General features: G+C 49.5%; 2 protein-coding genes across 10 annotated transcripts in view; one reads left to right on the top strand and one right to left on the bottom strand.

Annotated features, from left to right (window-relative positions):
* Positions 1-8521, bottom strand: part of SAFB (scaffold attachment factor B) — a 36472-nt gene extending 27951 nt beyond the window's left edge. For all 4 annotated transcript variants that reach the window (XM_032307402.1, XM_032307411.1, XM_032307420.1 and 1 more), the window contains exons 1-2: positions 8184-8521; positions 5161-5245 (exon numbers count right to left, since the gene is read on the bottom strand). In XM_032307402.1, the coding sequence (XP_032163293.1) occupies positions 5161-5245; positions 8184-8372 (274 nt within the window). In that variant the 5' untranslated portion in view covers positions 8373-8521. The remainder of the gene's footprint in view (positions 1-5160; positions 5246-8183) is intronic.
* Positions 8522-8727: 206 nt separating this feature from the next.
* Positions 8728-27434, top strand: part of SAFB2 (scaffold attachment factor B2) — a 32028-nt gene continuing 13321 nt past the window's right edge. Inside the window, exons 1-11 of one of the 6 annotated variants that reach the window (XM_032307348.1) lie at positions 8728-9039; positions 10167-10254; positions 14245-14309; positions 14393-14596; positions 16671-16733; positions 17533-17560; positions 18474-18984; positions 19412-19461; positions 19996-20096; positions 24711-24860; positions 24949-25061. In XM_032307348.1, coding sequence (XP_032163239.1) covers positions 8854-9039; positions 10167-10254; positions 14245-14309; positions 14393-14596; positions 16671-16733; positions 17533-17560; positions 18474-18984; positions 19412-19461; positions 19996-20096; positions 24711-24860; positions 24949-25061 — 1559 coding nt within the window. In that variant the 5' untranslated portion in view covers positions 8728-8853. Of the gene's footprint in view, positions 9040-10166; positions 10255-14244; positions 14310-14392; positions 14597-14637; positions 14891-16670; positions 16734-17532; positions 17561-18473; positions 18985-19411; positions 19462-19992; positions 20097-24710; positions 24861-24948; positions 25062-27434 lie in introns of those variants that run through there. The other 5 variants (XM_032307340.1, XM_032307369.1, XM_032307379.1 and 2 more) reach the window with 5 other exon arrangements.

Raw genomic sequence — 27434 nt, 5'->3', positions numbered from 1 at the left:
GGCGGAGGATGAACAAGATATTTAGAGAAGTCTTACAGTTTCTCCCCCAGAGATAAAATTACAAAGGGTAAGAGAGTAACTTTCCAGTGGAGAAACCCGACCAGCAGCACTTTCAGGCAGTCACTCAACTGGACAGCATGTGCCTTGCGAGGCTATGCCGAGGAACAGAGAGCACAGAGGGAGAGGAATGTGTGGTACTGCTGACAAAAGTGTTTCATCTGGACCTAATGAGAGGAGAACAAAATGAATGAATGAACAAATAAATAAACCCCAATTCAGAAACCAGCCTTCAAAACAAATGGTCTGTGCGCTTCAAAACCGGCAAGACAGGAACACAACGGAAGTCTCAGAAACTGCCCCGGGACACGTGACAACTGCACGCAATGGCCGACCCTGGATGATTCTTCCTTTTGAGCAATAAAGAATCTAACATCTAAAGAAGATCTCAGCTTAGGCAACTGTATCTATGTTAATGCCTCAATTTGGATTAACTAGGGCTCCCTAATACGCTTGCTGCCAGGCGATACGGAAGCTTGTGGGCCAAAGGGGTCCATGCCGGCCATTTATTCTCAGAAATGAAACAAAACACACATAAGGAGGTGGTGGCAGGATAAAGAAACTTAGTAAAATGCTAACATCTGGGGAGGCTGGATGAAGGACACGTGAAAAATTTTTGATTCTTGCATCTTTTCCTTATGATTAACCTGTGTCACAACAGACAAACAGCACAGGATCGGTAAGAGCTAAAAAGCAAACAGATCAACTTTACTTTGCCAGTGAGGTTTGCTTTTCTGATAATTACTTTAAAAAAGATTATGCTTAACAGATTCCTGGTATGGAACTACTCTGGGGAAGTGCCGAAACCGCCTGACACACACTCCGACTGTGATTACGGTAATCAGTATGCAGGTTTCAAAGCATTTTCAGTTTGTTCACCAAGCGGGTCAGAAGAACGAACTTACTTTCATTAAACTCTTCCTAAAATGTAGTAAGGCTGCTGAAAACAATACAGTAGAATGCACATGCTCGCCCCAGCAAACATAACACGGACTGTACCGCTCAGGAATCGAACAAATGACGTCGAGCAAAGAACCAGACACGAGAGAGTTCATACTGAATGGTTCCATTTGACATGAAGTTCTAGAACAGGCAAAACTAATTCATCATGAAGTCATCACAACAAACTGTTTCTGGAGTGGGGTGAGGTGTTAGGGGGCTTCAGGGAGTGTGACTGGGAAAGAGCACAAAGAAACAGAAATGTTCTGTACTCTGATCCCTACCTATCTCACAGCACGTGTAAATTCCAAACGAATTAAACATCCGAATTAAAAAACAAAACCATAAATATTACTCTACAACATAGAATACGTTTTATAATTTTAAAGCAAAGAAGGACTTTTCTTTCTCTCTCTCTCTCTTTTTTTGCTTTCTAAAAATAACATAAAAAAAAAAGATTTTTATCTATTTAGAGAAAGAGTGTGCAAATGTGCAGGAGCAGAGGGGGAGGGAGAGAATCTCCGCAAATCTGCACTCAGCCTGCCGCGGAGCTCCAGCCCCCGTCCACCTACTTGCAGATGACGACCCGAGATGGAAGTCAGTTGGGATGTTTCACTGACTGAGCCACGCAGGCACCCCAAGGAGGGCCTTTAAAAACACAACAAAATCTAGAAACCAGGGGTGCTGGGTGGCTTGGTCCTTAAGCAGCTGCCTTCCGCTCTGGTCATGATCCCAGGGTCCTGGCATGGAGCCCTGCATCAGGCTCCCTGCTCCGCGGGAAGCCTGCTTCTCCCTCTCCCACTCCCCCTGCTTGTGCTCCCTCTCTCCCTGTGTCTCTTTCTGTTAAATAAACAAATAAAATCTTTGGAAAAAAAATCTAGAAACCATACAGAATAGGTTCACAGTGCAGACTGTATTAAAGATTAAAACTCAAAGGACCAAAACATCATGCACAAGTCAGGTCAAATGACACACTAGGAAAAACAACTGCGACATTTTAGAGAGCAAGCACTCAAAAATCAGTAAGACAAACTCAGCAGAAAAGTATGCAAAGGGCCTTAAAGGCAGTTCAGAAAGTTCAGATGGCCAATTACCAGAAGCAGTTTAACCTGTAACCAGATGTAAATTAACACTTTACCTGTGAACAAATGCAGATAAACATAGTAGTTTTCTCCTTAAACATAGATTTAACAAGATAATCCTCAATGTTCCGGAAGATGTGCAATAGGCGGCCCTCTCCTGGGTGCTGGTGGAGATACCAGCCAGCACAGTCTGTTAGAAGAGCTACTTGTCAGTAGCTATTTCAAAATGCACATATCCTTGACCCCATAATTCTACTTCTAATTAAGTTATCAAAAAATAGGGCACCTGGGTGGCTCAGTCAGTTGAGCATCTGCCTTGGATTCAGGTTCTGATCCAAGGGTCCTGGGGATCAAGTCCTGCATCCAGCAGGCTCACTGCTCAGCTAGGAGTCTGCTTCTCCCCTTGCCTCTGCCCCTCGCCCCTGCTTGTGCTTTCTCAACTCATCCCCTCTCAAAATATTTTTTTAAAAAATCAAAAAATATGTTTCTTTACATATAGACATTTCTGGTTCATGGCAGCACTGAAAACTGGAAATGCCAAGTCAAAAATGGAAAAAAAAAATCTCAACAGTTTAATAACAAAGGAGACTGATGAGCTAAACTGTGGTACACTGATCGGAAAAGTTACAATTACACTGTTTAAAAAAGAATAAAATCTTTTTATACTTTGAGGTACTATGGAAATACGTCCTTAATGTGGAAAATAAAAGAAGCAATCTAAAAAATATTTTGTAAACTAAGACCTATTTCCTTAAGAAAAATACATGTGCACGGTTGTATGAACATGTTTATATATTTACTTTTCCAAAGATTTTACTTATTTATTTTAGAGAGCGAAGGAAACACACACACACACACACACACACACACAACGCGGGCACAGGCACAAGCAGGGAGAGCGCCAAAGGGAGAGGGAGAAGCAGGCTCCCTGCTGAACAAGGAGCCCAAAGATGTGGGACTGGATGCCAGGACCCTGGGATCATGACCTGAGCCAAAGTGAGATGCTTCACCAACTGACCACCCAGGCGCCCCTCTATATATATATATATATATATATATATATATATATATATATATATATATATATATATATATTTTTTTTTTTTTTTTTAAAGATTTTATTTATTTGTCAGAGCGAGCGAGAGCGAGCACAGGCAGACAGAGTGGAAGGCAGAGTCAGAGGGAGAAGCAGGCTCCCTGCAGACCAAGGAGCCCGATGTGGGACTCGATCCCAGGACGCTGGGATCATGACCTGAGCCGAAGGCAGCTGCTTAACCAACTGAGACACCCAGGCATCCCATACTTTTAAAAGACTGCATACACACAGAAAAGTCTAAGAAAGAATGGCCCACCTTCTAATAATGGGTTACCACCCCCTTACTGGGAAAAAAGAGCTGCTTCTACATTTTACTTAATGCTTACCTATACTTTAAAAAAAAAAAAAAAAAAAGCAGCACTTAAAGTACTTTTTTTTTTAAGATTTTATTTATTTATTTGACAGAGATCACAAGTAGGCAGAGAGGCAGGCAGAGAGACAGAGGAGGAAGCAGACTCCCTGCAGAGCAGGGAGGCCGATGCGGGGCTCAATCCCAGGACCTTGGGACCATGATCTGAGCCGAAGGCAGAAGCTTGAACCCACTGAGCCACCCAGGTGCCCCACAATTATTTCTTTTATTAAAAAGAAAGTAAAACACAAAAAGAAGCTCTATTTTCTACCAGTATGACTATCTTTCTGGGATTTTCCAGTACTCTTATCCTGGCAAAGACATTTACTTAGGCAAAGCCAAAAAATGCACAATGTACTAGGGACCACAGAAGTGACTTCATTCCAAAGTGAGGTTGCCTGACCGCTGCTGTCCAAGGGCTTAAACCACACCGTGTGGCTGACCTTAGTCCCTGCCCCTTAGACCTTTCAAACCCAATTCTTCACCACTAGCCAGGTAATATGAGTATTTCATTTTGTTGTGGGGTTCACGCAACAAAGCCACCAATTACCAAAAGAACTTTTAGAACAGTTCAAATGTCCAGTTTTAACTGATTCTTTCTTAAAAACAGTAGTTGAATGTTACTGAATGAAATTACAAGTAAATACTAAAGAAAACTGACAAGAAAGATAGAGCTGCTGCCCCCAACAATCTCATTAACACGGGGCAGAGTGACATTAGCATTAAAGCAAGATCTAAGCGAGGGTGCCTAGGTGGCTCAGTTGGTTAACGATCTGCCTTTGGCTCTGGTCATGATCCAGGTCCTAGGACTGAGTCCCACATTGGGCTCCTTGCTTGGTGGGGAACCTGTTTCTCCCTCTGCCTGCCACCCCTCCAGCCTGTGAGCTTCCTGGCAAATGCTGACAAACAAATAAAATTTAAAAAAAAAAAAAAAAAAAAGGCAAGGCCTAAGGAACCTGGTCATGACTGTGCAGAGGGCAAAGGGGGGAGGAGTTGCTACTGGAGAGATCACAGGTGTTTGCTGATAAACAAGGACTTGACTGCAGACACATGGGGAGAGGGGTAGGCAGAGAACATAAGCCTAGGCAAAAGAGGACCAAGAAAGGGAAGCACATCTTCAGCACTTGACTAAAGCCCAGGACGCAGTAGAGGAAAGCTGAAGGGGAGAAGGAAATGGGAGATTTCGGTCTGATGGTAACGGTCACTACTGCCATGTGGACTGGAGCACTTATGCACTAGGCAATTTTAAAAGCAAAGTCTGTGAAACTGACAACTCTCTTTCGGCCAGGTGGTATTTAAAAGAGAAATTACATTCCTCAGTCAGAGAAATAGGAGACCCAAGCAACCCTAAGTTCTCTCTATGTAAAGAAGGTTAAAAGTCTGGGTAAACAAGGGCTGCTGAGTGCCTGATGAACCAATATGCAAACATCCCTCCCATCCTGTCAGAATTCCCAAGTACCAGAAAAAGAAAATACACTGGAGATCTTGAAGGAAACGCAAAGCTTCATCCCAGGCCCTTTGGATTCACAGGGTAGTTCCCAGACCCCAAACACAGCCAGGTGAACAGGCTCATTAGCAAAGGAAATAACTGTGAAGGAAGTTCTCAACATTAGCCGTGCTGATAAAATCCTCCATACCTTTGCTGGATCTCTTTGACGTCTTCTTGTTTCCTTCGGAGGTAATTTCAATTTCGTCAGGATTACCCCCCTCATCTTCAATTGCCTAGAGGGGAGGTTAAAAAAAGGTTTACCAAAAAAGGCAGCACACAGACTTGACTTTCACAGAAACTTCAGGTTGCTGATCTGGAAAGGGCCTCCCTCTACCCATCCGCGCTCTTGCTCTCCCTTGGACAATGGCTCTGGAGTCAACTTATTTCTTGGTATTCACATCGCCACCATCTAGATTATCCTATTCCTGGACCCAAGGGACCTCAGAAAGGAAAAAGCACACTCCTTTCCCGAGACTTTACCCAGCAATGTGTTGTTTGACCCTCTGTGACTCCCTCTCCATGCCATGCCTACACTTGGCACTGTCTGGACAGATACTTACACTCACTCGGCTGAGATCGTACTGTGTGTGCCATGAGGCTGGACATAACCCGCACTACCTCATCAGATCATGCACATCTAAGACTGACTCCAAAGGTCTTGCTCTTAACCAGTAGGGGACTTGCCTGAAAGGGTAAGGAATTAAAACCATCTCTTGGTAAGCCCCACCTCCCACCCAAGAGCTCATCATTCCCTTGAACAGCCCACACCCACACTTGGCACAGTGCGGAGCACCAAGGAGGTGCACAGCAAACGATTTCTGAGCATGTCCTCAATGATATTCTTGGATACTGGACTTCGATTTTAGGTTTTACCGATAATCCTTTCTCTTCTTATTGCATTATCCTGCGAGTAAGAATTCTGTTTAAACCTACTTCAAATAGAATCTTTTATATGCAGACGGTTTCAGAAATTTCAGATCTTCAGGAGTTTCTCAGCGTGGAAGTCTGAATTTGCAAGAGCTGTGAATTTGTGGGCTTACACGCTCCATATCTGATCTGCACCAGGAACAAAAAAAAAATCTCTCTTCTCTCTGTAAACCAGGGTGAGGAGGAGGAACTGGGACTTCTACTCTGGAATCAAGGAAAGCACAACCAGAATATCTGTCCCATTCTTCCTGGCAAAAGAGAATTCTGGAATACCACTAGAACAGAGAACTGCTCCAGACAGGAGGTGTACCGTTTTGCCCCTCAGTAAGTCTCCTCTGGGTGCAGTGCTTACAGGATCATCCCTAGGGACGCTGCAGGCTATGAGTCATCCTTACAGAGCTCGGGAAACTACTCTTTGTGCTCCTTCCACCTTTTCCTCATTTGCCCTTTCTGGAAAAATGACCAAAAAGGGGGGACACTAACTAGACGGTAGAAGTAAAAAAAAAAAAAAAAAAAAAAAAAAGTCAATCAGTAATTCTAGACTCACTTGGGTCAAGTAGCAGGTAAACATACAAGCTGCTGCTATTTACATGCTATGACCACACCCCTAAGAAAATGAAAACAGAAGAAATGGAAATCCGCTCGAAGAGGACAGTGATGGAGGCTCCTTGAAGTCACACACCAGTCTCAGCCACCAAATCTGAATGGAAAACTCAGTGCCATCCTATCCTCTTTGCCGGCTTGCAGACTGGGAGTAAAAACGATAAAAGTCCCAATTTCACTTTGCTGAGGGGAGACCCTGGTGGCAACCCTCAACCTTCCAGCAATTTTTCTAGATCATCTTTGTTGATGAACTACCTGCCCTGAGGTGAGCCAAGGGAATTAGTATCCATAGTGAAACAAACAAACTCAAGTTGTAAGAGCCCCACAGACTCTGGGCTCATCAACCCACCATTTCCGAGCCCTAGCTTCCTCATTCGAAAAATGAGAACCAATCCCTACTCCTGCTTAATGGTAATCAGTAATAATTAATGCCCTGGTCCTCCGTCGCCGGGGAGCCAGGATGGTGGAAAGAGTCACAAGTCACACCGTCTGCAGGGGCTGGGTGGGGAGGTGGCCGAGGCTGAGATTACACCCAAGTCCCAAGATGAGAACAGGCAGATGGGAGAGGAGCACAGAAGCCAACCAGAGTCCGGGAAAGGGGAAGCAGAAGGCCCCGAACGTTTAATGACCTCCTCAGGCTCTGGCACCGGCCCCTCAGAACCCTCACGGCAGGGACCACAGTCCTGCTGCTGCACAAAACAAACGGAGGCACGCAGAGGAAAAGTGCATTGTGACAACGATCGCGTCTCCCGCGCCAGGCAGCGAGCCAAGCCCGGTTCATCCTAACACGAAAGCTCGCTCTTCGCGGCTCCTTCCGGCATAAACAGGCCGAGCGCGCGTCCGACCTCGTCCGCGCCACGGAGACCCGGCAGAGGCCCGAGGCCCGAGGCCCGAACGCGCGCCCTGCCTGCCTGCCTGCCTCCCGGCGAAGCCCCGCGGCCGTCCTCACGGCCCCCGCCGGGTCTCCCACGTTGCCGCTCGCTACCGCAAACAGCGCTTCCCTTTCCGCGTTACTTCCCCGACCCGGGACTAGCGAGTCCACAAGCCGTCTTGTTTTGTTTTAACCTCCGAACTAGTTCCCGGCGCAGTCGCTCGCTAAACTAGCCCCTCTCCTCGAAGGACGTCCACCCTCCCCGGTCGGCGAGCGTCGGAACCTCCAGGGGAAGCCCGGCGGCCAGCGCGGGCTCAGGAAATCGGCCGGCCTGTCGCCACGGCCGTGTGACCTTGGCCGAGTCCCCCCACCTGGCCCAGGAAATGAGGGCTTCCGGGTTTCCCGTCATTTCTGGAGGCTGGGGTGGGCCCCTGAGAGGAAGGCCGCGCGGCGCGGTGGCGGGCGCGGAGAACAGGAGCCCTCGGCCTGGGTGCCCCGCCGCCCTCCACCGCAAGGCCGCGGCGCCGTCGCCGGGTCGCGCCCAGATGTCGCTCTCTCCCCACGGCGGCGCTGAGGTTCGCACCCCGGCCGCGCTGGGGCGGGAGCTCCCTCGTGGGCCCGGGAGGAGCCGGGAGAAGCCTGGAGCGCCAGACCAGATGCAGGCCCCAACACCGGGCCGGGGGCGGACCCCGAGGCCAGGGGACCTCGGTCGCGGCCGCCAGGACCCCCCTTCCCACCTCCTTCCCGCCCCCGCAGGGCCCCAGCTCTACCTTTTTGAGCCGCTCCATCAAAACGCTCTTGTTGCCGCTCGAGTCCAGATTCCGTTTCCTCAGCTCCGCCCGCAGATCGATCACCCGCAGGTCGCTGAGCCGCCGCGTCCCGGTCTCCGACGAGGCAGAGCTCAGAGCCGCTGCGCCCACCGCACCCGAATCGCCTAGGCCTGAAAGAGTCTCCGCCATTCCAGGGACCCTGGCTCCGCCGCCCACTTCACACAGAACCGGGCCGGTTTTATCTGGGCACCTAGCACAAAATGGCGCCGCCTGCGAGGGAACCGCTCCAGCCGCCCTGGCGCGCCTCGCTTCTGCGCAGGCGCACCCGGCGCGGAGCCGACGCTGCCGGTCGCATTTGCACATGCGTGGTGAGCACTAAAAGGGAAGTGCGCAGGCGCATTGCATCTCGCCAGCCTCCCGCCGCGAACGGCCGTGACACATGCGTGCTGCAGTTACGGCGCCTGCGCGTTATGGTGGGGAACGTGCGGTTGGTCGACGCGCGAGCGCTCGTGCTGTTAAGAAAGCTGGCAAGTGCGGCACGCATGCGCGGCCGGAAAGCGGGGCGGGAGGAAGCGAGTGCGTTTTCCTCTTAGGCGGCGCCATTTTGTGCTCAGAGCCGCTACAGCCGCCGGCGGTGTGGGAAGAGGGTGGCGGGGCCGTGAGACCTGGGATGGCGGAGACTCTGGCAGGGTCCAGCGAGTCGGGTTCTGGCACAGCCGCTGTCGGATCGGGTGCTTCGGAGGCCGGGACGCGGCGGCTGAGTGACTTGCGAGTGATAGACCTGCGGGCGGAGCTGAAGAAGCGGAATCTGGACACGGGCGGCAACAAGAGCGTCTTGATGGAGCGGCTCAAGAAGGTGAGGCGGCTCGACGTCCCGGGTTGGAGCAGGAGGCCGGGGCACGCCCCCGTGCCGGCCTGTCAGCGCGATTGCCGGACGCGGGCCCCCCTCCACCATTTCGCCTTGTGACCGACCCCGGCCCGAGCCAGCGGGGACCGGGGGGCCCGGCTCTGTGACCTTGGCCCGTCACCACCTCTCTCTGTACCTTGTTTTTGCTCCTCCTTGCAGCTGGTCGCCTCGAGAGTGCTGAAAGCGCGTCCTTTCAGCCGCCGAGCGGCCGCTGGACTTCTTCCGGGCTCCGGTCGGAGACTCGGTTCTGTGACCTTGGATAGGTGCTTTTATCTCCCCGCGCCTCAGTTTCCTCCCCTGGGGAACGGAGGAACGAAGAGCCTTTGAGATCTTAAACGGGTGGGGGTTGTGCTTGTTCCCACTCCAGGACTTTCGCTCCTGTCATGCCCTCCCCCCCCCCCCCCGCCCTTCCAGGGCTTCTCCTGGTTGGTGCCTTCCAGGGCTCCTCTCTCTACCTGAGATGTCTCCCCGCGGGCCGGCTCAGGTGTTGCTCCATCTCCCGCTCCCGGTGTTCATGCCCCACCTGGCCGCGCTCAACCCCGCGCTGAGTATGGAGGGATTGCTGACTCTCCCGCCGGAGCAAGCTCTTAGCTCGAGTTTACCATCGAGCGCCCAGTCCTATGTCCGTCTGGAGGAGGGCACCGAGCAGCACCCGCCCCCCTCCCCCAGTCTGTCGGGTGGGGTTTTTCCCCAGAGGTCAAACCTGGCTTGTGGAACCCCGCTCAGCCTGGCAGATGGTGGACTTAGCGCGGTGTCTCTTTGACGGTGATCAGTATTAAAGTGGAGGTTTGGGCAAGATCGAGTTTAAGGGCCATTTTGGAACTAGACATTGACTCGCACCCTGGAGCCCCAGCTCTCCCATCCCTTTGTCTTTTGTGCTTAGGGCCCGGAGAGAACCGAGTTGTGCTGGGTTCATCCCGTGCCTTCTGGGCTGGCAGCCCAGATAGTATGACCGGAGTTACTCCTCTTTCCAAGTGTTTGACTTTGTTTGCTGGGGAGTCGTTACTTAACAAAGAACGGTGTGTGCCCTGCAGCTGTCCACGGTGTTGTAGTAAAGTTTCATCTCTTCTTAATAGGCAGTTAAGGAAGAAGGGCAGGATCCTGATGAAATTGGTGTCGCCTTGGAAGCCACAAGCAAGAGGACAGCAAAGAGATACATTAAAGGTACCCGTGTGTGCTTACTGCCGCTGGAGGCCTGAGCGTGTAGAGAACTTCCTTACAGATCGAATTTTTGAACTCCGTTTCTGACCTTTGGGGCAGGAGAATGTCCTTGGCCTTCATTGTTCCCCTCTAACAAATAGGCTTGGTTTTCACTACCTTACACGTAGCTCTGTCAGGAGTGCCGGAAGGAGTAGAGAGTTGGGCAAGTGCTATGTAAATTAAAATTGAAACATGTGTTAGAGACCTCTTGGCTCTTGTTGTTGGGATTCAGAAAGAACCAGCTTAAGGCACGCTCTTAAAGCTGCCCCGAGCAACCAAATACACTACGTGGCTTCCTTGCTAGAAGTTCAAAACACGATTTCAAACCACAGAAAATGACACCAGTCTGAGACAGAGTAGAACTCAGTATCTTTAAGGATCCAAAATAGATTGTTGGAGAATTTGCACCCAGCCTTTTTTTTTTATAACCAGTGAGTTGTTTTTTGTTTTGTTTTGTTTTTAGAATCTTATTTTTAAGGGGCGCCTGGGTGGCTCAGTGGGTTAAGCCTCTGCCTTTGGCTCAGGTCATGATCTCAGGGTCCTGGGATCGAGCCCCACATCCAGCTCTCTGCTCAGCAGGGAGCCTGCTTCCCCCCAACCTCTTTCTGCCTGTCTCTCTGTCAAATAAATAAATAGATAAATCTTAAAAAAAAAAAAAGAAAGAAAGAAAAAAGAAAAAGATCTTATTTTTAAGTAATCTCTATATTCGATGTGGGGCTCATATTTACAACCCCAAGATCAAGATTCCCATGTTCTACCTGCTGAGCCAGCCAGGCGCCCCACAGTGAGATTTCTTTTCTTCTTTTTTTTTTTTTTCAAATTGAGGTATAGTTCATATACTATAGAATTCACTCATTTACAGCGTAACTTCATTGCTTTTTTTTTTTTTTTTAAGATTTTATTTATTTATTTGACAGATCACAAGTAGGCAGAGAGGCAGGCAGAGAGAGAGGAGGAAGCAGGCTCCCCGCCAAGCAGAGAGCCCAACTCAGGGCTCAATCCGAGGTCCATGACCTGAGTTGAAGGCAGAGGCTTTAACCCACTGAGCCACCCAGGCGCCCCCTACTTCATTGCTTTTTAATACATTCACAAAGCTGTGTTGCTGTCAGCACATTTGCAGTACCCCAAAAAGAAGCCCCTGTGCCTTTTAGCACTTCTTCCCCATTTCCCCCTCCTGTGTGTGGCCTCTGGCAGTGTGTCACTGTTTCATGTAAATAGGGTTACACAGTATGTGGTCTTCTGTGTCTCCTTATCTTCACTTTGTGACATAGATTCAAGCCTCATTTTTTTGTATGGATGGTACTAGCTTTGGAATCATTTAATCCCATAAAACTTTGAAACCTCGTTACCCTCCTTGGTATCGTGGTCATTCGTTTTTGCATGGGTAAGGACGATACAATGGGGAACCTCCGTGGGACGGGGATTATTTTCTTGAAAGGGACCAACACAAGAAATTGTCACGGATGGACATACCCTGTTCATCTGAAGAAGAGTTAAATTTAGGCAGTGGAGGACAGATGCTTAGAAAGGGAAAGTAACTTGCAGCTTTTCCAGTAATTTTAATCTACTTTTTATGAGTGCTTTCCTAGGACTTTGACGTGGCTCATTCGTTAAAGCTTTCTATGTGTTTTGAAAGGTTAAACTTTTTAATTAGGTTGTATAAAGGAGTTACTTCTTTTTTTTTTTTTTTTAAGATTTTATTTTTTTATTTATTTATTTATTTTAAGGATTTTATTTATTTATTTGACAGACAGAGATCACAAGTAGGCAGAGAGAGAGAGAGAGAGGAGGAAGCAGGCTCCCTGCTGAGCAGAGAGCCCAATGCGGGGCTTGATCCCAGGACCCTGGGATCATGACCTGAGCCGAAAGCAGAGGCTTTAACCCACTGAGCCACCCAGGCGCCCCAAGGAGTTACATTTTAAGCTGAATTTGAACCCATCGATGTGTTTTTATTGATCTTGTAATGGTCGAGTGTAAGTGCTGACTAGTCAAGCAAGCAGAGGCTGAGCGATGTGTGTCTGTCAGTCTAAAAGTTCTTAGTGGAAGTCTCTAACGTAGGCGCTCCTTTAAAACTTGGGAGGGTCAAGGCTTACTAATCAAAGTGTTCTTGGCTCTTAACAGGGATCTTTGCACCATTAGACCAACCAAACCTCAGCCAAGGGCTCGCAGCGCATGTCTGAATGTCTGGGTTACAGTTTAGGTGCCGGTAAAACCACTTGGACTTACCATTTTGTCAAAAAAGCTTTGGTAGTACTTATTTTTCTTGGTACAAAGAGATGCCAGTCCCAGGGGAGCTGTAGTGGGATAAGAAGGACACTGGTCCCTTCCCCTTTTTTTCTGCGAAGTCGCCAAAAGCACAGAGAGAAAACAGGTGGCCCCGGCCCTGTTTGGTGGAGGTGGTGGAGCTGGGCTGTTACTCTGTAGCAGTCTGGACACACGAAGCGCTGACCCTCGTGGTGTCCTGGTCGGAACTAGGTCTTCAAGATTATGTAAAAGTAAAAAGTAAGTTAAACTTTCTGAGAAAAACACTTCAGGTTGAGACAAGGGAACTTCTCTTTAGCTCATTGAAACAGACAAGTTTTGAACCTCGTGGGTTTGTTTGGAAAGATTATAGTTTTGGATTAGGTTTTTTAGCCTCTCGGTCCCCCACCCCTGTAGCTTTTGTTACTGAAACCAGGCCCTTGGAGTTGGGGTCTGGACCGCTCTGGCAGCGTGTCATCCCCCCCTTTCCTTCAGGGCACTTTGCAGTCTGCATCTGTCCTGTTGGCGTCCTGGGTACTGCAGACCCTGAAAGTGGGTGCTGCTGCCACGCACGTTGAGAACCACTTTTAAGAGGTGAACCGAATACCTGTGTGCCGGGTGCAGCTACTAAGCCTGCTGGTGTTGTGGGGGCCAGTGACGGAGAGGCCACGGTGCCCCACACACAGTAAAGCCACACATCTTGAGTGAGTGTCTCGATGGCGGCGCAGAGATCGCATCAGTGTACACACTGCAGTCTGGGTCTTTATGCAAAGATCGATGTCCCTTTGGTGTGGTTTTTCTCGTTTCAAGAGAAAATTGAGAAATTTCAAGAGAAAATTCTTGTAAAAAATTACAAGAACCATACTTCTAGATACTTTAGAAAACGTAAGAAGTATGCCTGTGAAAATAAAATCATCTCTAATGTTACCACCTTGTATTTTAACCCCTGTTGGTGACTGCCTAAGTCGTTCTCGTGTGTGTATTTTATAAATGGTCTTTATCCTTGATTGCATCCATATGTGTACGCGCCTTTTAATGAAAGTGGAACTACTCTCTGTGGTTCCCCCCCACCGTGGGCATTTTCCCATATTATTATTCCTTAGAAGTATAATTTTTTTTTAAGATTTTGTTTATTTATTTGACAGAGAGATCACAAGGAGGCAGAGAGGCAGGCAGGGAGGTGGAAGCAGGCTCCCCGCTGAGCAGACCCCCAGGACCCCAAGATCACAACCTAAGCAGAGGCTTAACCCATTGAGCCACCCAGGCGCCCCCATAATTTTTTTTTTAAAGTTGTAAGACGTTGTCTGGTGGGCCACCGTGTTTTGCCTGCTTGGTGCTGTTGACTGTTGGGGGCGGGTCATTCTTCCCGGCAGGCGCTGTCCTTCGCGCTCGTGTCGCACAGCATCCCTGGTCACTCCCACCCGCCGCTGGGAGCATCCCCGAGTTGTGATGCCAGAAACGTTTCCAGTCGTCGCCAGATTTCCCCTCCACTTCCCCTGTTGAGGACAGCTGGTGGCCCACACATGAACACACTGTAGTGATTTGAATGTTTGGGCTAAATACAGTTTCTAGATAGATGGGTTACGTTTTTGGTTTGGTCCCAGACATTTTAGCGCATGCCCTTAACTGGGGGGATTTCTAGAATAAAAGGTACGCACGTTTTGTAGGCCAGAACCTGAGTATTATCTCATTAAAAAATTATTTTGTCATCAGGACAAAAGATGGAGGAAGAAGGTACAGAAGACAACGGCCTGGAAGAAGATTCCAGAGACGGGCAGGTATGGGGCGTCCGCGGCCGAGGCGCTAGCAGGAGCTCCGTGACCAGCCGCCCCGTCGCTGACACCGTGCTTTCTCTTGGCAGGAGGATGCGGACGCAGGGTCCGACAGCTTGCAGAGCCTCGGCGTGATGGATGTGGGTGTGTGGGAAGAGAGCGAAGTTGAGAATCGCAGTGCTCCCGGCTTTGGGGAGGACGGCGCTGACAGCATTCTCGGTTCCCTTTGTGACAGCAAAGAATACGTGACGGCCCGACGGCGAGAGCTCCCGGTGCAGCTCGCAGAGCACGCTGTAGGTGACTTGATGACACGGGGGAAGGTGCCGGCAGCCCCGGGGCTCCGTGGTGCTCCCGGGCCACCGCGCAGAGTGAGCACACGCTGGCGGTTGGGTAGCACAGCATCCCGGTCAGCGGTCACCGTAAACACAGGGTACCTGTCTAGGGCCTGGTGCTAAATGGTGTCTGTTTAAACAGCATGCAAGTCCCGTGTTAGCTGGCACCTAACTTTTCAACAGTCCTGAGGAGTCGTTTGATACAAGGGCGAGAGGCCCTTCCTCGGCATGAGTCGGAAAAGGCTGACACTGTTGGTAAAAGTTTTCCTTTGAAAAACAGGAAACCAAAAACAATTCATCATGTCAGCATTCGGGTCTTCCTGTTGTTGTTTTTCTGTTTTAAGGTTTTATTTGTTTACTTATTTATTTTATTTATTTGAGAGATCACAAGTAGGCAGAGAGGCAGGCAGAGAGGGGTTAGGGGGCCAAGTAGGCTCCCCACTGAGCAGAGAGCCCAATGCGGGGCTCGATTCCAGGACCCTGGGATCACGACCTGAGCTGAAGGCAGAGGCATTAATCCACTGAGCCACCCAGGCGCCCCTTCTTGTTGGTCTTTTTAGGATGTGCTCTAGGCACAAGGTTAGATGGTTACGTTGAAAGACATGAGTGAGGGAAAGTGCTCATGCCCTCGGAAGCACCCCTCCCGTGGGGAAGAAAAACCACTCTTAACATTCCTGTATATAAAAGAGGACTTGAATTCTATTAACAATATTACTTTCTCGAGCTTTCACTTCATTTGGTGAGGAATTCTGTGGCCATCCTAAAACTGATTGCCATTTTAATCCTACTACCTTGGTGCATTCAGCCTCTTAGTTTCCTTGATATTTTTTGTATTTGGGTTAGCTTTTCTATTCTCACTGTCCTTTTTTTTTTTTTTTTTATGTGGGAGGGGAAGAAAAAGTGCTCTCGGACTGGACTTTAAATGTTAAAGGTCAAAAATCACAAACACCACTGCCCCTCAGCCTAGGGTGACGATGAGTAACTGACCTGCTGGTCTTGGCCTCTTTTGGTACAATCCTGCTGTGTGTTAATTATTTCCAGAGCACGGACTTGGTTTCTTACGTCTTGGTTAATCGAAGTATCCAGGTCATGAGCTTCAAACCTGGAAAAGGAAAAAAAAAACATTTGGGAGGGCATAGTTTTTGTATTTCACTTAAGAAGTAAAAAGCTCTCGGGGCACCTGGGTGGCTCAGTGGGTTAATCCTCTGCCTTCGGCTCAGTTCATGATCCCAGAGTCCTGGGATCAAGCTCTGCTGAGCGGAGAGCCTGCTTCCTCCTCTCTCTGCCTGCCTCTCTACCTACTTGTGACTTGTCTCTGCCAAAGAAATAAATAAAATCTTTATTAAAAAGAAGAAGAAGTAAAAACTTTCAAACAGTGAGGTGTAAGGTAGTAGTTCAGTTAAACGTTTTAAATAAGGCACAGTAGATAAAAGTTCCTGGTTATTGTTACCCTTTTTTTTTTAAGATTTATTTATTTATTTGACAGAGATCACAAGTAGGCAGCAAGGCAGGCAGGGGTGGGGAGGAGCAGGCTCCCCGCGGAGCAGAGAGCCTGATGTGGGGCTCAATCCCAGGACCCTGGGATCATGACTTGAGCCGAAAGCAGAGGCTTAACCCACTGAGCCACCCAGGCGTCCCCCCCAGTTATTGTTACTTTTAAAAGCATTGTTAGCAAGTGAAATCAGGGAAGTGTGAAGGTTTTCATTTTCCTTCTGAGCTCTGCTCCGGAAATGGTGTCCGGGTTGCGTGTGTGGACCGCCAACAAACAGATGCTGCCTGGGAATGGAGTGTGCATGTTCCTGGGCCGGTGCCAACCGAGCACCTGCTGTCTGGGAGACCCGCTCAGAGGTTCTGTGCCGCCCGGCCCTGGAGCCGGCGGGGAGGCCACCAGAAACCCGACAACAGCAGTGGACTTGGAGGGGGCAGTGGGCGCTCGAGGGGAGTGGACACGTAGGCCGCTCAGGAACTGGTGAGGTGTCGGACTGGCACTCACAGCTCTGTCTCCACTAAGTGGTTCTCTGTTTTTGTCTTTCAGGTGGATGGGGAGGGCTTCGAGAACACTTTGGACGCTTCGTCACTGGACTTCAAAGTACCTCCGGTAAGTGACCTTTCTGGTGCTGCAGGGCTGGAGACGCGACGCAAGTGCTTGGTTTTCCTTGGAGAGAGAGGGCGTGTGTTTGTGTAAGAAGGATTCATTCAGTGCTGATGCTGAGCTGAGTGCCTGTGGTAAGAGGTCAAGCCAAACAAGTAGTCTTAACTGTTTGCATTCTAGTGGGGATGGAGTTCATAATTAGGAAGGAGAAGTTCTTCCAGGGAGAAGTTGAAGGGGTTGGGCTGTAAATGCTCCCAGAGGAAGCCCTACCCAAACTGAGGTCCCACCGGTGGGCCAGGAGGGAGACTGGCTGAATGTAGGGCTGGAGGCCGACGACGTGGGTAGGCCTGACTGCCCGAGTCTGTGGGTCAGGGAAAGGATTTGGCCCATTGTCTTAAGTTCAGTGGGCAGTCGGGAAGGTTTTGAGAGAGGTGAACAGATCGTTTTGTTGACAGGTTCCAGTTATAAATCACAGCTTACTTGGGGAGAAATAGAGCTTTCTCAGATCTGGTATGACATACGGAGCAGTCGCTGTCTTTGCTCTCTCCAGAGGCTGCTAGGTCAGCCTAGTTGGGGCTGGGGCTACCAGACCCTCCAGGGAGAACGGAATAGGCCGAGTGTCACTGCTGTGCCAGGGAGAGGACAACAAAATGGGCTTCTCACCGAATGCTCCCAGAATGGAATAGGGTCATTTTGAGTGGAAAATGTTGATTCTCATGTGATTGAAGCTATGTCTGCCAGGGAAATATATTTGCTCAGTTTTTAAGTGCCTTGTGGATTTCTTTCTCTTTTCTTTTTAAAACAGGATATTGAAGAAGCTCTCTTGGAGCCAGGTACTGATAAGAGAAACACGACAGTTAATGGTTTGAAAGTTTTCCCACTCTTTTTTTCAATCTATCTATATATTCTAAGCTGTGTATGGTCGCGTAAATGATTTTAATGGTGGACAATCCAGATCGTACAAGGATCAGAGATTGGAAACCCAGTCATATCACCAGATCTGTGGAAGTGCCCTTCTGGTTTCTGGAGGTCGAATATATTGGGTGAGATGTAGTGATTATCTTCATCTCTCTCACCGCATAGAGGGGCATTTAAGTAATTCCCCCGGTGATTCTTCCATGTGTTTCTACACATGAAACAGATCTTGTGATATTTTGCTGCAGTCTTTTTGATTAATACAGTTAAGGCAGGATAAAGCGGTTGTCAGGGCACTCATAACCCGAGAAGTGACTGGATTCCAGAAGAGGAAACAGAGTCTCTTCAGGAAAATTTCCAATGTGTTATTCCCCTTCTGGACTGCGTTTATCTCCCACCATCAGAAGAGTTTCTGGTTTGCATATCGGACTGTTCCGTTAAAAGAAGTCAGAAGAAGCTTTGGAAATTGAGCTGTCATCGAATGGTGATCGCATTTGGTTCGGCACCTTGGACACTGGGAAACTAAGTCTGAAGACCCACACTTGAACAAAAACACGAGGAAGACTGTCGAGAAGCAGCCACGTGGTTGTAGGTGTTTGAATCTGTGGGGGCCTTTTCTCTTCCATGTAGCGTAGCGGCTTACTGTAGCAGTCGGTTGGAGCGCAGGTAGTGTAACCGGTGTAACTTTGTGTACCCGCGGGTTTTCCAATCTCTGTGTAGCTAGCGGTTCTCTTCGTGTTAGTGTGGCAGCCGTGCCAGTTCCGCATTTGTGATTGCTTTATTTCCCTGGTAATTAAACCTTGTGCCATTCTATTCCTGTTAAATCCGTAGAAAATGAGAAAATACTCGACATTTTGGGGGAAACTTGTAAATCTGAGCCAGTAAAAGAAGAAGGTTCCGAGCTGGAGCAGCCCTTGGCACAGGATACAAGTAGCGTGGGGCCAGACAGAAAGCTTGCGGAGGAAGAGGACCTTTTTGGCAGCGGCCACCCGGAGGAGGGTGACTTAGATTTGGCCAGCGAGTCAACAGCGCAAGCTCAGGCGAGCAGGGCAGACACCCTGTTAGCGGTAGTGAAAAGGGAGCCCGTGGAGCAGCCAGGCGGTGGCGCGCGGACGGACTGTGAGCCTGTAGGGCTAGAGCAGCCGGTTGAGCAGAGTAGTAAAGCCTCCGAGCGCACGGAAGCCTCTAGCGAGGAGGCCGCGGAAGCGCCCCCGGAAGCCTCAAGCCCAGACCCCAGAGATAGCAAAGAAGACGTGAAGAAGTTTGCTTTTGAAGCTTGTAATGAAGTCCCTCCGGCTCCTAAAGAGTCCTCAGCCAGTGAGGGCGCTGATCAGAAAATGAGGTTTGTTTTTTCTCAGTTTTAGACCAGACGCTATCTCCTTTCCATTGGTCATTTAATGACACACATAAGCTGTTTTTTCTGCAATTGGCCAGCCAGACTGATGCAGTCGTAGCTTACTTCTGAACCATGTTTTATTTCTCGTTGTGTATTTTTTAATGGGTGAATCTATTCCCTTTCTTTTTCCCAACCTACTATGGTTGTGTTCTTAAATCGTTAACTGCTATCTTCAGCTAAATGCAATTGACTTTTAAGAATCTGACATCGTATTTTGGGGGTCAGATTTCCTAGAGAAGCTTGCAAAGGTGTCTTAAGATTTTATTTCAGACTAATTTTCTGGTAGGTATTCAGTTTTTAGCACATACCATACTTTTAATTTAGTTCTCTCTCCTTTTGTTCCCATGTGAGTAACATTCACTTTTGTCTCTAGCTCTTTTAAGGAAGAAAAAGATATAAAGCCAATCATTAAAGATGAAAAAGGTATGATTCAACTTACGTGGCAGGGAGCCGACTACGGATCCCTTATTTGGGGAGGGAGGGGCCTGCAGGAACCCACACTGGGGATCCGATGGTTGGTTTCATTGAGGATTACTGGAAGTAACCCATCTACCAGTATCTTGAGAGACTAGATTGAAATGTTGGTGAGCTTCTGTGGTTTACGTCTCTGTTGTGGTCGTCCTTTATGGGATAGTGAAAATCCCAGTGCGTCACGTCCTGGTACAGACCCGTTCTGTCCGTTAGAATAACAGAACAGAGTCGCAGAAACTTCCACCCGAGTTGAGTATTGGTCACCAAAATTCATTTCTGTTTGTAATGGACGAGGACCTGAGGATTCCTCAAGTAAGGGGCCGTTCTCTGCAACCCGTAGATTTTGTCTTCCGTCCTGTAAATGCTCAGACCAGGGGAGCTGAGGTGGGGGGGTAGTTGGGGTTCAGGAGCGGGCTGCGTGCTGAGGCAGGTCATGCTTCCCGCTCTGCCTGGAGGCCAAGCCTGATTCCTTCCCTCCTGCGGCAGGTCGCACCAGCAGCAGCTCTGGCCGGAACCTCTGGGTCAGCGGACTGTCCTCCACGACTCGAGCGACGGATCTGAAGAGCCTCTTCAACAAGTACGGGAAGGTACGTGCCCCTGGCGCCCCGCAGCCCGGCCTCCGCGTGGCGCCCAGGGACGAACGCAGGACTTCAGAGCGTTCTTTCTTCTGTCGTTGGTTTTGTTGGTCTTTTCAGTGTGTGTTGCTGTGTTTTTGTTGTTGTTTTAATTTTATTTATTTGACAGAGATCACAAGTAGGCAGAGAGGCAGGCGGGGGGTAGGGGAAGCAAGCTCCTCACTGAGCAGAAAGCCCAATGCGGGGCTCGATCCCAGGACCTTGAGATCGTGACCTGAGCCGAAAGCAGAGGCTTTAACCCACTGAGACACCCAGGCGCCCCATCAGTGTGTGTATTTTTTAAAAGCACAGAAAACAAAACCGCAAGGGAGAGGAGGCCCACCTGGTTTGGGGTAGTGAGCCTCGTTTCCTTGCTGAGAGCGGGTAATAGCAGGTAGTTGATTGTGTCGCAGAAAATGTGTGTAAATCGTTACATTCTGAACGTTCTTGTGGTTCATTCTCATTGCTCGTAAAGAAACTGCTCTTTTTTTGGCCCATACAAAACTTAAAGAGTTGTTTTTTAATATATCAGTATTTTCAGGCCTATAGTTCGAGAACAGGAACATGACAGTGGTTTAAAAATAAATCAAGGAATACATGGTCCGCGGGGCAGAAAGAAAATTAATACCACTCAGAAGCCTCTCAGGGACTCGAGGACTTTGAACGCCAATTTGCACTATCCTGGAGTTAGTGAAACAGTCGCCCCTTCAGCCGGGAGCTCTGTGCTGGTCTGGTGCGGGCCGGTGGGCGGTGGTGCCCCTTGGCCAGGAGGAGCTATAGGGAGCCCAGGCGGAGCTTGGCAGGGTGTCCTGGCTGCCCTGGGGGGTTCTCAGCCCAGGTCTGTGTCCCGAGTAGGAGCTGGTGAGTGCGTTCGTGATTTAAGTGGACAGGACCCAGAAGAAGCGTTCGCGAGGTGAATTTTTCTTGACGGCGGATGTCTTTTGGAAAAGCTCACGACTGAGAAGCCTCCACCCGTCCTCAGTTTGCCTGCCTTCTTGGTCAGGGCAGCAGTCATGAGGGCCAACAGCAGCTGTGAGGGCGCTGCCCTCGTGCTTACGGGCTGCTGGAGAGATGACCTAGGTAAACACAGCGAGTTCCGGGGGTTCATGTAGGAATGTCACAGCCTGCCGTCAGGGTGTGGGAGGGAGGCCGAGTTTAGCCGGGGGTCTTGCGTTTACCGCTCCTTGGGGTGGAGGAGCGCCGTGAGCCGAGGCTTGAGTGATGAGAGAGTCGCCCTTGCGCACGGAGCTCGGCACTGGACTAACGCTGCGGGACTTGGGCCCTGTGATGGGACGAGTCTGTGATTTGATTAAACTGCTCAAAGGCTGCTGTGATGGCGGAGCACGAGGCAAGGGGGCCCAGGGACAGGTCAGGTGGTCTTGGATTCTGCACTCAGGGCCATGGGAGGTGATGTCCTTGCGAGGATAAATAGTTTGATGAGAAGGTCAAGTGACCCCGTCATTGGCTCAGCTGCCTGATCTTGAAGAGAGAGGGAAGAAAGGCAAGCTTCCTAAGAGGAGTGACATTGATATCTCTCCAGGGAGTGTCTGTCCCCTTTGGCCATGTATGGGGTGCTCTGGACAGAGGGGGGCTTTCTTCAGGGAAAGCCGGCTCCGCCATATCTGCAAGTGGGAACATGGACACTGGGGTCTGCCAGGACCATAGCAGGGACGAGCACCCCATCCCACCCCTGGTCATCTCGCGGTTGGGGACCCTGAGGTCCAGAGAGAGGAGGGGCCTTTCTCACGTTGACCTGCGGCTTCGCAGGTGGTCAGAGCCAGACCTACTAGGGCTTGTGTGTCCTGACGCACAGCTCCGTACCTGGCATAGGTGCTGGCCCTACCTTCAGTTCTCTCGCACGCCCTGCAGGAACGTTGACATTTAACTCGAGTGTCCGTGTAGTGCGGCTTCCAGCTGCCGTCTGGCTCCCTGTCTCCCTGCTCTGTTTCTTGGCTCTCTTGCTCCTCTGTATCTGCTGCCTCTTGCACGGAGTATTTTTTATGCTTTGTCGTTTTTTGGCTGAACTAGTATGTGTAAGTAGTGTTGCTGCGTCCTGGTTTCTTGAGGTGTGAAGTTAGCTAGCTTATTTGGGGTTTTTTTGTGTTTCTTGATGGGGACTTAGCTCTTAACTGCTTTTGCCATACCCCGTAGGTTTTGCTGTGTTTCTTTTTCATCTGTCTCAGGGTATTTTTTGTCTTTTGGTTTCTTCCTTGAGCAGTTGGATGAGCGACAGCATTTTTCTTTGGTGGCTGCATTTAGGAATTCTGTTCCTAGACTCTGTGCAGTCTCTCCTTCAGTGACGTTCCAGTCCTTGGGGGTGGGGGGACCCACGAACCTGGGGACAGTGCACCGCCCTCCCACCCTCCCAGCCTTTGTGGTGGTTTCAGCGCTGCGTAAATTTGGGTTAATAGACAACGTAGCATGGTTTGGGCTCATTGACAGGTGGGGTGGTTGGTCGGGTTTTGGTGTATTTGTGTCTTTGGTTTTTGAGGGGGGTCTTCTTGTCTTGTTTGCTTTAAACAATTATCTTTTAAGGAGTTACGTAAATAAGACAAATCACAGGCTTTTAGTTATCTCCGTGTTTACCTTTCAGGGTGCTCTTTTTTCCCCTCTTGTTGATACCCAAGTTCCCTTTAGGTATCTTTTTTCTCCCTCTTCAAACCTTTCTTACAATACAGGGTGGCCCGGGAGGAATTCCTGCTGCCTTTGTAGGTCTGAAAATGTCACTTTTGCTTCCACTTTGAAAGCTGTTCTTGCTCCTGCGGAATTCAGGGTTGGTTGGTGGGTTTTTGTCCTCCCTCCTCCTGGTTCCTGTTGTCTAACTGGCTCTGGGTCTCACCTTTGCTCCCTAGGGCATAGATAGGTGTCTTTCTCGTCTGGCTTACCTGGCAGGTTCTCTTTGTCACCGCTCTGGAGCAGATTGCGCCGCCCATATGCTGTGGTTTCATCCGGGAAGGTTTTCCTGTGCTGCTTGGCTTTTGGCGGCACCACAGGTGGTCCGACAGCCCACTGACGCTCTGGTGGTTTTGGTTTGTTTTCCGTCTTTTTTCTTCCAGTTCTTTTCAAGTAGCTTCTGTCGCTACGTCTTCAGTTCCTCATTATTTTTTCTGCGGTGTCCGCTGTACATCCCATCGCATGTACGTTCATCTCCAGAATCTTGGGTTGGGTGTTTTTAAATATCTTCTCTGTGTTTACTTAACATGCTCAGTGGTTTCTCCAACTTCTTGAACACTTAAGATGCAGCTAAAATAACTTTAATATCACCGTTTACTAATTCTGTTGTTGGAACGGCACTCTGGATCTCTGTTTATTGGTTGGTTCTCTTTGTTAGAGTCATTTTCTTATTTCTTGGCTGCCTAGTGGGTTTTGATCGGACACCAGATGTTGTGATGTGCATGTTGTATTCTAGTTACTCGCGTGTCCCTGTCAGTGTTCTTAAGCTTTTGCTGGGACACAGTTCAGTTACTTGTTCCTCCCCAGGCTGGCTGTTAGGCATCGTTAGATCAGAGCAGCCTTAGTTCGGGGCTAGTTCTGTTCACTTCTGGGGCAGGATCCTCCTGAGATCTTAGCCTAAAGCCCCATGAATTGCAAGCTTTTCCTTTCCATTCTGGTTCACTCCAGAAGAAGTGAACTCTATGAGTCCCTGAGCCTGTGGGGCTGTTTGCTCGCACAGGTGGCATTCTCCCTGGCCTCTCACGTGCGTGCTGCTTAGGGGCCACATGGAGCTCTCTGGAGCTGCCTTTATGCAGCACTTCCTCTCCTGTACTGTGTCCTGCTGCCTCGATTTCTTCAGATGCTGCCATGCTCAGCTCCCGGATACCACCTCCCCTGCTCACCTCCTGTCCTCCCCCCGCCCCCACGCAACTGGGAACCTCTAGGAAGTAAGCGGGGGCAACCATGCAGCTTGGCTCGTGTGTGTGTCCCCACCCCTGGGTCACCATCCTGTGTGGCCTGGTATATGGTGTTTGAAAACCCTGGTGGCCTCCACTCCAGTTCGCAAGGTTTTTTTCAGGCAGCAGGGGTGGGTAAATGCTTGGTGCGCCAACCTGTCTGAGAGTCGAAGTCCAGCTGGAGAAAATGATCCAAGTGGGAAGAACTTTTGATTAATTTTTTTAAGATTTTATTTATTTATTTGACAGACCGAGATCACAAGTAGGCAGAGAAGCAGGCGGTGGCGGGGGGAGCAGGCTCCCCGCTGAGCAGAGAGCCCGATGCAGGGCTCGATGCAGGGCTCGATCCCAGGACCTGGGATCATGACCCAAGCCGAAGGCAGAGGCTTTAACTCACTGAGCCATTCAGGCGCCCCGGACTTTGGATTAATTAATGAGTTGTGGTTGGTGAAGTTTTAAATGTCTTTAGCTTTCCCTGTTCGTCTTTTGCCACCCTGAAGGCTGATCTTGTTTCAAAAGCACATGTATTTTGATAGGATAAGGTAGAACCACTTCAATAACTAATTACAGCGAACCAACCTTTGTGGAGAAGTAAAAACTATTGAAAAGAATTCTGGTGATCAGTTAACTGCTAGTTTTTTTTTTGACAAATCATGTGGTGATTTATATGGAAGAATACATGTCCTCTCTCACAAAGGTTGTCGGGGCCAAAGTGGTGACAAACGCCCGCAGTCCTGGAGCTCGGTGCTATGGCTTTGTCACCATGTCGACATCTGACGAAGCTACCAAGTGCATCAGCCATCTCCACAGAACGGAGCTGCACGGAAGGATGATCTCCGTAGAGAAGGTGAGGCGACTCACCTGCTGTAAGCCACCAAGCTCATGAGCCAGGGGACCCGGACCGTGGGCCATTTCTAACCCATGTTGTATTTTAGGCCAAAAACGAACCGGCTGGGAAAAAGCTGTCTGACAGGAAAGAGTGTGAAGTGAAGAAGGAAAAATTATCTAGTGCTGACAGACATCATCCTGTGGAGATCAAAATGGAAAAGTAAAGTGATTATTTAAAACCTTTCTCTTTCTGTCGGGTCGTGGGGAGGGGCTGGTCCGGAAGAGGGCAGGTGGCAGCCCCAGGGTCACCGCAGAGGCACGCGGCCTCCTCGCCACAGGCAGCCTCGCTGGCTTCTCGCGTACGTATCACATCTGCGCATCTTGCCACCACTTCCACGTCCAGGTTTCAGTAAGGGTCCCTGTGCAGTCCCCTCTACTTCTTCAAACTGTCTTTATAAGGAGCCTTAGTAAGTGTTTACGTCCAAACGACCCCATGGGCTTTTGAAAGAAAATAACACGCCCGAAAGGAAAGAATAGTAATTTTACTTCACTAGTGTTCGGGGTCCTTGCACGACCCCTGCCACCGTGCAGTCGTTTCCTGATCCAGACTGGGGTTCTGCAGTCCTCGCTTTTTATCCCAGGAACTAACCTGATCTGGTGGTGAAAAGAACGACCTCGAGCTACTAGTAGTTTGTGCGGTGTCTGGCATTGCCAAGTTTTGCTGTGTTTCCGTCAAAACCGAAGCCTCCCGGGGTACCTATGAGTTTTCTGTGTTCCCCGGGGGGGCACCTTGGCCCGGAACTTATGGATCGGTGGGTCTGAGATGGCGTCTATAAAGGATGGAAATCGGGACTGGTCTTTCCAGAGCAGGCACTGCTTGATAATAATTTTCTCAAAGTCGTCGATGTGTCTTCTGGGGGAGGTAGATTTTGATGATGCTACTGACGGTATAATTCTCAGGGCTGAGTACAGTAAGTTTACACTGTCAGGACCACTTACTCGTCCTCCCGGGCCACTCTCTCTAAAGACCGAGCCCTGTGCTGAGAATCGGTCCGTCTCCCTGACTCCACTGGCCGTTGTTTGTTGTGTTAAGAAAGTGTATAGGTGAGTGCACGTGTGGACTTCACTGACACTCCTCTAAGTGTACAGCTCCCGTTTTGAAAGGTTTAGTTGCTGGTCTTCATGCCAAAGAGGAGTCCTCAGGCCGGTGAGCAATGATGTCGGATTAAGCCTTTGTATATTTACAAGTGAGACCTGTCTCAGAGACGTGTTCTGTCTGCCACGCTGAAAACTCCGCTGTGCTTGCAGACTACTGGTAGCTGCGCAGAGTTGTTCAGAGTTCTTGTGTTTTGGAATGCATTTTCTTTATTGGTTTTCTGACCACATGGTGAGATGTGTTTTCGGGAGAGAAAGGACGGGGTAAAAGCTCACCTGCATCACGTGGTCCACTCCATCCCTGGAAGGGTCCTAGGTCGCAGGGGGAGCAGGCTCCGGAAAGGGAAGTGCCCGGCTGAAGGGCACCGAGCCCAGCTAGCGAGGAGCAAGGCCAGGATTCAGTCTGGGCTGGCCGCCCCCCAGTGTGGGGGCACAGAACCAGCTGATGAACTTGGGATCACCTGGCTTCAGGTGGTCTGATTAGGAGGTTGAGTAATTCAAAATACGTTTGAACAATAGTTCTTTCTGCTAGTAAACCTTTTTTAATCTTTTCTTTCGCTTTAAGAATTTCAAGATTCAGGTGACTGAATTCAGGTGACCTGGGTGACTCAGTCGGTTAGGCGTCTGCCTTGAGGTGGGGTCATGATCCCAGGGTCCTGAGATTGAGCCTTGCAGCGGGCCTCTTGCTTGGCAGGGAGCCTGCTTCTGCCTCTGTCTGCTGCTCCTCCTATTTGTGTGTGGATGCAGTCTCTAACAGATAAATACATAAAATCTTCAAAAAAAAATTTTGTAGGTACAGTAGTCCGTAGTAGTAGTGAAATGGAAGGACTTTTCCAACGAAGTGGCTGGTCCTCCCCGGGTTGGATGAGTGATTTCCATGTGGTTGCTATTTGGAAAGTCCAGGCAAATGTCAAGTGTAATCCCACTACCCGAGGGTGGCCCTCTTCCGTGTATATTTCTCCAGCCTTTTCTCGTGCTTATGTTTGTATTTTAGAAATTACTGTTTAACGTGGTGTCCAGAGAAGTTCCTTTGTGTCTGGGATGTGTCATGTGACTACAGACGGGCAGGAGGTCTCCTTGGAGAGAGAGGGCGTCCCCCCCTCGAATGGCGGCAGGTGCACATCAGATGTGACTTGTTAGGGCTTTACTTGCAAGTGTGGTCCCCAAAAGCCATCTCTGTCCCAGTAGAAGGGACATGGACTCCTGTAGCCGTTGAGGGGAAGCAGATGCACGGGTATTACCCGTGACAAAGCCTAGGGGAGAGGTGCTGTAGTGCAGCAAGCCGAGTGCCCAACCAGCCTCGCTGAGCCTCGGCCCAGGCCTGGAACCCAGTGATCGACTGCAAAGGCCCCATGGTGGTCGTCCCAGGGCAATTGTTTGACATACCTGTGGTATTTGGGGTTCTTGGGTTGTGTCTTTTTTTTTTCTTTCTTTTTAA

The sequence above is a fragment of the Mustela erminea genome, chromosome 1 (genome assembly GCF_009829155.1).
Source record: "Mustela erminea isolate mMusErm1 chromosome 1, mMusErm1.Pri, whole genome shotgun sequence".
In the NCBI taxonomy this organism is placed as follows: domain Eukaryota; kingdom Metazoa; phylum Chordata; class Mammalia; order Carnivora; family Mustelidae; genus Mustela; species Mustela erminea.
The sequence above is the reverse complement of the archived record's forward strand: the minus strand, read 5'-3'. Positions and strand labels throughout refer to the sequence as shown.